Raw genomic sequence first — 13,234 nt, 5'->3', positions numbered from 1 at the left:
TGACCTAAAATTTATGGAAGTCCACACCACACCCAGAAGGTGAATATTAAATTTAGGCACAAAGTGAGATATGTTATTCTGAAGTCACTGCGATTTGGATTTTGAGCCTTTACAAAGGTGTTTGGGCGTGCTGTCTCTTGTGCTTTAGCGCCTCCACTCTGGCCCTCCCGCTATTGTTCTCCTCCCTGATGCCAAATTCACACTGGGTGAGGGCTCATGGCAAGCGGTGAGTGCTAAGCCCATCGCAGGTGGCTACAGACAGCTCTGAAGGGATGCGAGACGGTTAAATTATAATGTAGGAAGGCAAAGTTACAAGGTTTAGAATTATACTTTTCATGAATGTGAAAATAATTACCCCACTTTGAAAGGCAAAATGACAATGAACATGGCTAAAGTGTCCAGTTCTCCATCTAGATTATGAGCTACAAGTTCATTCCTGAATACACCGTGGGGCCAAGGCACAAGGAGAATCATCTCTTCCTCTGAAGTGACTACTTGAGTGAAACGGTGGCTTCCTTTGTAACTTCTGTCAGATGTTACTGCCTCACAAAGGGATATTCTGTTCCCTGAATAAACTAAGTCAACCTCTTTTCTTTAAATAAAAGTTAGGCAGTTTGTGTTCCCCTCTTTTCTGATACGGCAATGACAGTCACCAATAGTCTTATTACAAAAGTGACAAAGCAGATTTAGATTAAGAGCAAGTTTGTTTCAACATACTGGATGTGGTTCTCCAATGAAGGAATGAATGAAAGCAAAACCACCTGTCTCAGTATACAAGCTGGGGAGTTCCTGGTGGCTTAATGGGTTAAGGATCCGGTGCTGTCACTGCAGTGACCTGGGTCATTGCTGTGGCCAGGGTTCAATCCCAGCCTGGGAATTTCCACATGCCATAGGCAGGCCAAAAAAAAAGTCTGGAAAATAGTTTTTCTCAAGAGTTTAGTTTAGCAAGAAAAGTTAAGCCTAAAGCAATTGTGGTTTCAATCTAAAAATTACCTGTGGCTGCTGTTTAGACTGAAATTTCGGTGATTCTACTCTGTCTCTTCTTTCAGATGCAACAGCCAGATTGGGAAACTCCTCGGCATCCTAAGTAAACCACACACCCTTTAGCTCTTCACGCATCACAAGAATCAAATAAGCCCGACTACACGTTTCCCTTGCTCATATTTTCTTTCTAAAATAATCTCTCAAGAAGTGCTCAAAGATGCTATAAGACATCAAAGAAAAAAAAAGCTAAAATAGAACCTCAGCTTTATTTTACTCTTCGAACAAGACCATAGTTCTAGTCCTCCTGGACCAGAGAGTGAGAGAGCATGCACGAGTGGAGGCCTCAAGGATGTGGGTACACTGGGCAGTCTAGCGAACTCCCCCTGGGTCAACCACCCCAGACCAAGAGTGGTCAAGCACTCATCCTTCAGCTATGCTTTCTTTAGAGAAACCATCAACCCAGACTCAGGAGGTGTAAATACCCTGCCATGTGTGCTGATCCCAGGCTAGAAGAAACCAACAAGGGAACAGGCTTCTAAACAATGTTTAAATCATTTGAAAGTCTTATAAGCTTTTCTCAACATTTCAGGCACCCTGGGGAAATTACATGAGAAATAAGACAGAAAAAGTTGTTACTCATTGGCCCAAACTATAATGCTTTACCAATGGTCTTCAAAGAGGCAACCCCATTATTCTCAAGGGAATGTTCCAAAAGCCCTGGAAGCCCCTCAGGTTTGTGGAACACCTCGGGCTTGACCCTAAGCTGGATGCCTGGAAAGCACTGCTGAGAGACCCTTCCTCTGGCTCCAGGAGCCAGGCTGCTGGGTCTACCGCAGACCTAAGAGCATTAAAATCAGAATCCAGGACAGCTCCTCAGGGAACAGGGACATTCTTGGAGGACCACAGGACAATAACTCAAAGAGCACTTTTGGAAGTTCCCATTATCCTCTTCTTGCCCAGGGCCCACAAAGGATCTATGGTATTCTGAGTATCTATTATCTATACAGTGAAGCGCATTATACCAAGATTTCTGGACAGAAAAGGAGGCCCTGCAGAAGCCAGCATGCCAAAGCAAGGGGAAAATAGGTAAGAAGATATTGAGGGGAATAAATCAGTAGTATGGCATAAACATCATTAAATTTCAATACAAGCAGGGAGTTCTCTTGTGGCAAAGTGGATAAAGGATCCAGTGTCATCAATTCAGCAGCTTGGGTTGCTGCTGTGGGGCAGGTTCGATCACTGGCCCAGGAACTTCCATACGCCTGGGCATAGCCAAAAAACAAAACGAAACAATACAAGTAGTTTTGTCTCTAGGCCGTTCAAAGGTTTATGCTGGAATGCCAAAATGAAGAAGAAAATGGATGCCGACTATTTTCTTTAGCACTAGGAAAACAATTATTAAAGAAAATATTAGGGAATTTTCACCCAGACAACCAGTATGAACCCTGTGTTTCTATCAAAGAAGAGCCATTTATTATATCATACAAGGTGGGTAATAAATATAAACGTACTTCAATCCTTGGTGGCTCTTGAACTGTCAGGACTTCATATTTTGACTTAGACTTTTCTTTCTTTCTCTTATTCTTTCTTGAGACTTCATTTTGCTCAGGATGGCAACACTGTGATGCTTTGGACTAGAACAACAGCAAAAAAAGCAAAAATCATGAGGTTTTAGGACATTCAATAAATGTTCAATTCCATGTATCAGGATAAAATTAAGATATCAAGTTGTACAACCACATGGCAATTTTACCATAATTATTAATAACAAAATATAATAACAATACAATAACATAATAATAACACAAAGTTATTCCCCCTTTTCCAAAGAGCCAGCATTCAGTAGCATGGTTCTGAAGGAAAAAAATTCATTAAAATAGCTGTCACAGCCATCCACTTTGAATCTGACGTACACGGACATAACCTAGTCTTCATCTTGAGGAGGTCATGTTAGTACTTCTAAGGATGCTGACTCAAAGGCCTTCCACAAATCCAGGTGTGCCATTTCTATCACTATAGCTCAGGGAGTCTTAAACCTGACTGTACCGCAGAAACACCCACAGAGCCTTTCAAATCAGACTCCTGTCTGGGCTCACCCCAGATCTGCTGAGTCTGACCTGGTCACTTCCACCCTCCCGCCAGTCCCCTGCCTTTCCTCAACCAGGTCAAGCATGCTTTGGCCTCAGGCCCTTTGCACTTATACAGCTGGATCTAGGCTAGGTTGCTCCGCCTCAATGTCAGCTCAAGAGTCAACCCCTCTCTACCTAACCTCTCACTCCCCACCACTATCTACAAGCTCTGTCCTGGCTGGCATATGGCTGTCTCTCTCCATCAGAATGGAGGCTCTAAGCGGGGTGACCTTTTGAATATCTGAGACCCTGATTTATCCCCGGTGGGAATTTACACTTCAGAGGAAAAAGCCTCAATGGCCATTAAAAAGAATGTTATCTACTAACTTGAAGGGGCTGTCCGTGATATTCTGTTAAGTGAAAAAGGCAACTTTCATGGGTACACATTTGTATAGAATTACCGCATTTAAAAAAAACCAAAAAACTTAAAAAGCAAAACAAAATAGACCTCTTTATATTTTAGGAGAGGGGTGGGAACCAAAGGGGTATGGGAAAATGACCTTTTCCATAAATAGATTCTTGTAATATTACACGTGCTATTTTAATAGTAAAACTTCACAACACAGAAAGTTTTAAAGGAAAAAAAAAAAGAAATTATGACCACAACATAAAGCCACCTGGGATATAAGATTACAGGAGATCTTTGTTTTCTTATCTTTATTTTGGAACTTCTTTACAATAAATTTTTCTTACATCTGTAATTAAGAAATAATTTTTAAAAAGATGCTTGGATATATTAGAGAAATAACAATTTAAAAAATTAAAAAAAAAAAGATGCTTGGAAAATAAAACCTGTTAACTCTCAGGTTTTAAATGCACATTAGGAAAGCTGGTTCAGATGGTGACTTGCTGGCTACAGTGGAGAACCAGCCAGAGGCCTCTTGTGCAGCCTACGCCCAGATGTTGGCCTGTTTCTGTGTGTACTTGGAGGGGGTCTCACAGCCACCTCATGTGTTCCTCAAGTGTGTGCCTAAAGCTGTGGGGAACAGGCACACAGGTCTGACTTCACCGTAACTGTCACCAGCACACATTCCCTCAATCAACCAAGCATAAACACACAGCTCCTCTTTGTGTGCAACAGCCTAAAACACTGTGGATATCAAAAAGTACCCTCAAACTCCTAAAGACAGGAAACCAGTGCACTAAACAAATACGACCATATTTCAACCTAAAACAACACATCAGTACACAATGTAAATAAAGAACAAAATCAAGTGCAACAAAAAAGGCGCTTCAGGAAACAAACCTAGGGATTTAGGAAAATAACAGCTTATAATTATTTCAATTGAAAGGGAAAAAATGGATTCTGAAAAGCTATGTTACAGTAATAAGTTGCAATTAACCAAGACTCAGTAATACACTACATGATCATAAAATGCAGCATACAATTATTTTGCTACCACTACCTCGTAAGTAAAAGCAGTGTAAATTCAGCAGACAAAAAGCTGCAGTACTTTATACACCAGAGCATGAAATGCCAGCATCTCTCTTTTAAAGATTTCAGGAGTTCTCGCTGTGGCATAGTGCAAATGAATCCAACTAGTATCCATGAGGATGCGGGTATGATCCCTGGCCTCGCTCAATGGGTTGGGGATCTGGTGTTGCCATGGGCTGTGGTATAAGTTGCAGACACGGCTTGGATCCCATGTTGCTGTGGCCGTGGTGTAGGCCGGCAGCTGTAGCTCCAATTCAACCCATAGCCTGGGAACTTCCACATACTGCCTGTGCGGCCCTAAAAAGAAAAAAAAAAAAAATTCAAAACAATCCACAGATATTTTAAGACCACAGGTCTAAAACATACATCCTCACTCATATATAAAAGCTACCACCTATATCCCTCTTTTTTCAATATGCAAGTACAACCGACACAGATTAGCGACTGCAGTACAGAATGAAACACTTTCAGTTAGGATTTCAGAAAAAAGAAAGACTATCATGTGGTACAGAAGAGCAACATAAAGTGTGATGCGTACCTTTTTAGTAGGATGGACAACGTGTTTCTCCTTGTAGCAAGGATCCGAAGATAAGACTTCAGAAGAGGACATACTACCATTTTTAGGATCTGCTGATGAAGCAACCATCTTTAGGTTTATCATGGAAGTAACATTTTTAGGGGCTGGTGACAGTTCTGTAGATAATGTCTGCCGAACAACATAACCCATTGGTGTCCAAGATAATTCTGCTCAAAGACAACCAAAATTGTTGAACAACCTCAACAGTAAAAAAGAAATTCCTCAGAAATTTCAAACCTGCAATACATGAAGTACTCAAGAGTGTAGTTAACCAAGGTACTGCTCAGAACATTCTCTTGGAAACTACAGCATCCCCTAAGTGTGTATTTCTTCTTGGAACATGCATGCTGAATTAACTTGTAAGGGGAACCGATTTTCCTAGGAACTGTTCCTTTAACTTGGAGGCGCGGGTAGTAGACAAACAATAGTTTCCATTAAAAAAACAACAGTGACAACAACCCACAATACAACCACATGGCAAACACACAGAAATATCGAGCTAAAGCTCAAACTGTGGCCAAAGATCACTAGACTTTAGCTACTACAATAACTGGTCATTTATTTCTCTTTAGAACACAGGCTTAAGTGCAGCAACACTACTCCTTAGGGGCCCATGAAACTCTATACATACAGACAAAACGAAAGTACATCCATCAGGACAGGGGCAGCTGTGGCCACCCCACAGCAGAGAGCTTGTGAACATACAGCTATGCTTCTTTACAGCAGTCACTAAACTAAAGCTCTTTACTGAACCACCTTTGTACCAAACATGCTAATGCAAAAGAAAACATACTTGCAAATTAATCTAGAATAATTCTGTGAAAATACCTTCTGTTAGGACAAGCTACTCATAAAAATTTCAAAAGCAGGATCTATTGAACTCTCTGAATATCTCTTTCACTTCCGGGCCAGGCCAGGCCAAACCAGCAGGTCTCCAAGAGTGCTCCAAGGCTCCCAGTGTAAGCTGTTCTCCCCATAACAGGAATGTGCCATCTACCGCCCCCTCCCTCTCGCCCCTGAGTATACAGCACGGTTCTCTAGAGGCTGTGAGACAGAGAACAGCGAAACAGCTAAAAGCCAAGGGAGGTCTCCTGAGCCAGAGGTTAAAGAGCTGCTAAACATAAAGGCTGCTCTCCTTTCCTGACTAGTTTTTTAACCTGTAATTTTATTTTTTATTAAAATGTGCTATGTTAACCTGTAGAGGTTTATTATTATTAATACGTATTTTTTAACTTAATAAATTTAAGTGAATTAGCACATATTTTTAATTTCTCAGTTTTAACTTCAAATATTATAAATATTGGCAGTTAGATAAGTAAACAAGCTCTGTGGGGTTTTTAAAGGGCAGTAAGGGGTTGTGAGACTAAAGCCTTTGAGGACCACTAATTTAGGTAATGCTTAAGAAAGCAGTCATTTCTGAGTTCATGAAATGTCTCACTTAACCAAACAAACATCTCATTTAGAATTTTTGGCTCATGTCTTACACTCCTTGTGCACGGATGTGGGATCTCATTTACTTACTTCAATATTCTACCAGTGATGCCAGTTTTTCAACAATCCATCAGCTGCCTTAAGAGGCTTTAAAACAAAAACATTTCAGTTGCACTAGACTAACAATGAACTCAGAAAACAGACAACTGATCTTCCAAAATAGTATCTGGTAGCCCCTCTTACCTCTTGTACATGAAGAGGGATTGGTAGCAGCATTATCAGTTACAGACTCAGTCGGATTATTATTTTTCACCACTATTTCACCCTAAAAAGCAAACCAGTTATTTTCTTACTATTTCAAACTAAAAGTAATCATTATTTTTAAAATACATAACTCCCTTCGTCTTTCTTAAAATCTGCAAAATACATGTGAAATAAAAATCCCAAACATATAAGCACATAACGTGAAAAGTTAAACTACTTTCTTCTGCCAAATCTCACTTCCTAGATGAAAAACCACCCACAGCATCCTTCTACTTTTTTACCTAGGACATAAACACTTTAAATGGATCTCAATAATGGGATCACACCATAGTACCATTTAACATTAAAAAAAAAAAAAATGTGTGTGTGCGTGTGTATACCTCACCAACAACTTCCAAGTCAGCACACACGTGCCTACATGATTCTTAAAACAGAAGTGCCCCCCTGTGAACAGGAACGCTGCTGTTCACCAGGCCTCAAGGAGAGCTCAAAAAAAATTCGCTGAAAACATCCAAAAAAAAAAATCTAAGCCCTTTCATGTGTACACCCTTTGACAGACAGAAAGCTGCCGCATGCACAGAACGAGAGGCACCAAATGATAGTGGGGGACAGGTGAGTGTGTTAAGAGGGACCTCAAAGAGATCAGCAGCGCCCAAGGCGAAAAGACATTAATAAATTTAAAATGAATGGATTTAAATTTTTTTTTTTTTGCCTTTTTGCCTTTTATTTCTAAGGGCACTCTCGTGGCATATGGAGGTTCCCAAAAAATGAATGGACTCCAAAAATGAACTCCAAAAAATGAATGGACTTAAAATAAATCCTCAACAGCTCCAATATGACCCCTAGCCTGGTAGCTTTCATATGCAGTGGATGTGGCCCTAAAAGACAAAAACAAAAAACAGAAAACCTTAAGTTCACATGCTTCATAAATTTACCCATTTTACGATTTCATTATAGCTAGGCCCAATAATAAAAAAGTGATTGTGGAGTTCCCGTCGTGGCGCAGTGGTTAACGAATCCGACTAGTGGTTAACCATGAGGTTGCGGGTTCGGTCCCTGCCCCTGCTCAGTGGGTTAACGATCCGGCGTTGCCGTGACCTGGGGTGTAGGTTGCAGACGCGGCTCGGATCCCACGTTGCTGTGGCTCTGGCGTAGGCCAGTGGCTACAGCTCCAATTCGACCCCTAGCCTGGGAACCTCCATATGCCGAGGGAGTGGCCCAAGAAACAGCAAAAAGACAAAAACAAAACAAAACAAAAAGTGAATGTCCAGGAACCAAAACCAATGATTGCTGAATACACCTTGTGCTGCTTCTCTCCCTGGATAGTGGAAGCCTGGCAGCCTGCAAGCTGTTTCCAGACAACAGAAAGAACACATTCCGTAACTAGGCCAGAAAGCCACCATTTCATTACAAACCAAAACAAAGCAAAATCCTGCGTGGCATCTGCTGATTCCTGGCCCGACCACTGAACTCACTAAGGGCCTGGAATACCTACATCACCCTCGGCCCTCCTGCCCCAGCGCTTCCCCAGACTAGGAACCACCACTTCTCTCCAGGGAGCAAGTGTGGCTTCCTGGGTGGACAGGTGTCACTCGCTAGCTGGCAAATTCCATATTACTGCCTAACAGATGTACACCATACAGATTTCACCAGAGGTAGTGCTGGAGCACCTGCCCCCTCCCAGAGGCCTGGTGCTATTTGCTTCAATCTGCTGCAGGACCTAGGGGCCCCATCTTTGAACAGGATCTCAGTAATTTCCTTATGCTACCACCAAATGGATACAAAACAAGGGCCATCTGGGAAGTGAATTTTTATTTTCAGAAAAGCATTTCTGGAAACTCCAAAGGCACGGGGAGGTGGGGAGTTTCGCAAAGAGAAAGATACCACCCTTCTAGGCTGTCCTAGAGGAGGTCACGTGGCAATAGCATGGCTCTGTGGAAGTGACTGCACACTGAGACACAAATTCTCTTCTGGTCCCATCCTACAGGCTGCTGTATTCTCTATGGGGTTCCAGATCAACAGAGTAGGTACCATAAATACGTTAACTGAGAAAAAAATGAATCCAAATAAACCCATCAAGGGAGAAAAATAAAATAAATTATTAAAACACAGCCTGTTCTTTGAGTAAATGTAGCTTTTATGTTCACTAATGCCAATGAAACATTAGAAATGGCTTGCCTATTCAAGAACAGTTAAGTATATTATCAATACCAAAGATTCAATGCAACAGTTACATTTCAAAAACTATTTGATGACGTGGAAAAAGAAAAACCACAAAAGTTTTAAAATATTCAAACACAAGCCTATATGTATGTATCCCAAATTGAGAAGCATGCCCCACAATTCCCACAATGTACCATTTAAAAGAAGATTAGGAGGAGTTCCCGTCGTGGCGCAGTGGTTAACGAATCCGACTAGGAACCATGAGGTTGCGGGTTCAGTCCCTGCCCTTGCTCAGTGGGTTAACGATCCGGCGTTGCCGTGAGCTCTGGTGTAGGTCGCAGACGCGGCTCGGATCCCGCGTTGCTGTGGCTCTGGTGTAGGCCGGTGGCTACAGCTCCGATTCAACCCCTAGCCTGGGAACCTCCATATGCCACGGGAACGGCCCAAGAAATGGCAAAAAGACAAAATAAAAATAAAAATAAATAAAAAATAAATTTAAAAAGACTAGGAGTTCCCATAGTGACACAGCAAAAACAAATCCAATGAGGAACATGCGGTTTTGGGTTCGACCCCTGGCCTCGCTCAGCAGGTCAAAGATCCGGCACTGCTGTGAGGTATGGCGTAGGTCGAAGACACGGCTCGGATCCCAAGTTGCTGTGGCTCTGGTGTAGGCTGGTGGCTATAGCTCCAATTACAGCCCTAGCCTGGGAACCTCCATATGCCACAGGTGTGGTCCTAGAAAAGACAAAAAAAAAAAAAAAGTTCCAAGAGAAAGGAAAAAGAAACCTTCACATGTAACTCAAGAGTGATGGAGTTCCCGTCGTGGTGCAGTGGTTAACGAATCCAACTAGGAACCAAGAGGTTTCGGGTTTGATTCCTGACCTCACTCAATGGGTCAAGGATCCGGTGTTGCCATGAGCTGTGGTGTAGGTCGCAGATATGGCTCGGATCCCGTGTTGTTGTGGTTCTGGAGTAGGCCGGTGGCTACAGCTCCGATTAGACCCCTAGCCTGGGAACCTCCATATGCCATGAGAGCGGCCCAAGAAATGGCAAAAAGACAAAAAAAAAAAAAAAAAGAGTGTGACTATCTAATAAGGCAGAGTACATAACCCCCCCGCCACATAGTACAATGTGCCTTACTTCTTGTCCAAATACGCAGTACTCACATGTAACAGGACCATGACATAAAGCGTCAGTCATGCTCCCGCCCACCCTGGGCCCACTGCACTTGTCCCACTTCTGTACAATGCCCATGGGCTTGGAATTACCCCTAACTGCCCATGACAAAGGCATGGAGCCCCTGGACTACTCAGCTACTACAGACACTCAGCCAGGGCCCTCTAGAAGGCAGGCACACAACTACCAAATGAAAATGGGATTCTCCACGTGGGTCAGTCGGCCTTACTTGTCACAGCTGTATAAAAGGAAAATACCAAGGTCCAACAGTCTAAAGGATAACATACGGGGAATGACCTTCTGCACATCATAAGCCACTACCACCGAGCCTTTAGCCTTAATATCCAGGAACCCAAGAAAAGTCCTGGGACAGGAACTGAAAATCCTTTCTCTGTTCAAGAGGTAAGTGAACTGGTGAGCTGTTTTCTTTGCTGTTTTTCTTTCTCTTTGCCTCCATACTGGGATGTACCCCAATTTGTCGCAAGCCATTTTACTTATCCATTAACATTTTTTTTCCTGAAAGTCTCAAAATCAATTTGTTTGAGGGGAAAATGCTTCAATATGCTGACGAAAACTTTGAGATCAAATGTGCAGTATAAACTGACAGAACACTGCAAAGCAACTATAATAAAAAACTGTTTAAAAAACTTAAATGTTCAGTTCATTACAATTAAAAATTACTAGCAGGAGGAGTTCCCATCGTGGCTCAGTGGTTAACGAACCTGACTAGTATCCATGAGGACAGGGTTCGATCCCTGGCCTTGCTCAGTGAGTTAAGGGTCTGGCGTTGCTATGGCTATGGTGTCACTGATGCAGCTCAGATCTGGCGTTGCTGTGGCTATGGTATAGGCCGGTAGCTGTAGTTCCAATTCAACCCCTAGTCATGGAACCTCTATAGGGGCGCTAGTGCGGCCCTAAAAAGACCAAAAATAAATAAATAAATAAAAATTTTAAAAAAATTAAGCACAAGTTCCTATTGTGGCTCAGTGGGTTACGAATCCAACTAGTTTCCATGAGGATGCAGGTTTGATCCCTGGCCTCGGTCAGTGAGTTACGGATCTGGCGTTGCCATGAGCTGTGGTATAGAGGGCAGATGTAGCTCAGATCCTGAGTTGCTGTGGCTGTGGCATAGGCTGGCAGCTGTAGCTTTGATTAGACCCCCTAGCTTGGGAACTTCCATATGCCATAGGTTTGGCCCTAAAAAAGCAAATAAAAATAAAAATATAAAAATTATTAAGCAGCTAACTGAACACACTTACTGCAATGACATTTTCCATATCATTAATAAGACAGAGGTGCAGATTATAAAAATCAGAAGTTGTATTTTGATAAAACTGAGAAAATCGGAAGTTACACTATCAGTTTTAACATTACTATTTAATTTTTTAAAACAAACTTTCCTTCTCTGTATTAGAAAAAGTGCTATCAGAATGCAATGGCAGAAACAACCTTTTCACAATGGGCTGTGGAAAGCAGCTGAACCCATGCTAGAATCTTCCCTTCCTGAAGCAGCGCAATGCTTTCTAGCCACTAGATGTGAACACACCTGCTAAGTGATTCTTTCGAAAGAACAGCCACACTAGGTGTTACGGCACGACTGGGAACAGTTCAAACAGAGACGGTCACCTAGGTGTGCCAGGAGGCCCCCCACCCCACACCAAGAGGTGATGTGCATTGGTCGGAGTGATGCCCTTGCACCGATGCCCATCACTAAGGAGAGAGGAAGAGAGGAGGAGGCTGCACTCACCTCTGGCAACGCCACGGCAGGTTTCCCCACTCCTCTCAGAAGGGAAACATCAGTAGAGGCAGAGCGTAAAGGCCCCCACTTGGGCTGCTTTTGCATCTCTGGCATCTCCCTGCTCTCTGGACCCTGCAGTTCAGGAAAATCCAACCTGGTAAATTCAAACTCAGGTTTGGAGGCAGATCCACTTTTTTCAATGATTCTGGATTTTCTCTCTGTTCGTTTATAATAACCATCTGTATTTACAGAATTAAAAGTAGGGGTAAAAATTTAGATGTTGTTTGATGACCTGTACTCACTTAAACTTCAGAGTAGAAAGTCTATTGCTATTGACACAACACGTTACTGTCCAAACAGCCAAATTTTTGGTAGTGTAACAGTGTAACCTTCTGCCTAACATCGGAAACCATAAATGACCATGGGGCCACCAAGCAGAAAAACCAAAACACACTGCAAATTTTAGGAATAATTCTCAAGTTGATGAAATAGTTAACTTGACTGTGCAGCTGGCATTTCGATTATTAATACACACTTTAGAGATTTGTGAGGTTAAGGGGACTATAACAAGTCAACCCCCTGCCGCCCACTCTGCCTTTTTTTGGCCTCACCCACGGGATGTGGAAGTTCCCAGGCCAGGGATCGAACCCAGTGACAACACTGGATCTTTAGCCCACTGAGCCACCAGAGAATTCCACAAATTTCTCTTAAATAATAAATTTTCCATATTTTAGTTTGCTGGAACAAACTGGAGGGAAGCACCTAAAATTTTAACCTCTTTCCCATCTTTCTCCTTCAAATGCAAATGAATGATGCTATAGGTTGCAGTGCCCTTAAGCTCCTGCATTATTTATTTATTTATTTATTTATTTTGCTTTTTAGGGCCACAACAGGGCATATGGAGGTTCCCAGGCTAGGGGTCAGATCAGAGCTACAGCTGCCAGCCTACACCACAGCGACAGCAACACAGGATCCGAGCTGAGTCTGTGACCTATGCCATAGCTCGTGACAACGTCGGATCCTTGACCCACTGAGCGAGGCCAGGGATTGAACCCGAAACCTCATGGTTCCCAGTTAGATTGTTTCCTCTGCACCACGAAGGGAATTCCTAAAAATATTTCATTATAAGGCTAGAGTTATTACAATTAACTGTTCAAATCTCCTTTCACATTACTATGTACTAGGTGACTTATGAGTGAATTCAAGACCAAAAAAAATAAGTATACTCAAGTAACAAAAAATTATTCATGTGACTGAAATGACAGCCATTACCAGTAAGTACACTGTTACAAAGGTTTTAAGTCATTATATAAACAGGTGATAGCTATGATCAAAAT

The 13,234-nt window shown here is 42.3% G+C and overlaps 1 protein-coding gene across 18 annotated transcripts in view; it reads right to left on the bottom strand.

Moving 5' to 3' along the window:
• Nucleotides 1–13,234, bottom strand: part of SECISBP2 (SECIS binding protein 2) — a 43,154-nt gene that overhangs the window by 20,579 nt on the left and 9,341 nt on the right. For 7 of the 18 annotated variants that reach the window (XR_007132128.1, XR_007132127.1, XR_007132129.1 and 4 more), the window contains exons 5-9: nt 11,907–12,136; nt 6,800–6,881; nt 5,087–5,292; nt 2,496–2,618; nt 994–1,083 (exon numbers count right to left, since the gene is read on the bottom strand). Coding sequence is in view for 15 of the 18 variants with exons in the window: in XM_047759589.1 (XP_047615545.1) it covers nt 994–1,083; nt 2,496–2,618; nt 5,087–5,292; nt 6,800–6,881; nt 11,907–12,136 (731 nt within the window). In the remaining 3 variants the exon portion in view is untranslated. Of the gene's footprint in view, nt 1–993; nt 1,084–2,495; nt 2,619–5,086; nt 5,293–6,799; nt 6,882–11,906; nt 12,137–13,234 lie in introns of those variants that run through there. The other 11 variants (XM_047759591.1, XM_047759599.1, XM_047759592.1 and 8 more) reach the window with 7 other exon arrangements.

This window comes from Phacochoerus africanus, chromosome 15 (assembly GCF_016906955.1).
Source record: "Phacochoerus africanus isolate WHEZ1 chromosome 15, ROS_Pafr_v1, whole genome shotgun sequence".
NCBI classification, from domain to species: Eukaryota; Metazoa; Chordata; class Mammalia; order Artiodactyla; family Suidae; genus Phacochoerus; species Phacochoerus africanus.
This window is presented reverse-complemented; position numbering and strand designations above follow the sequence as displayed.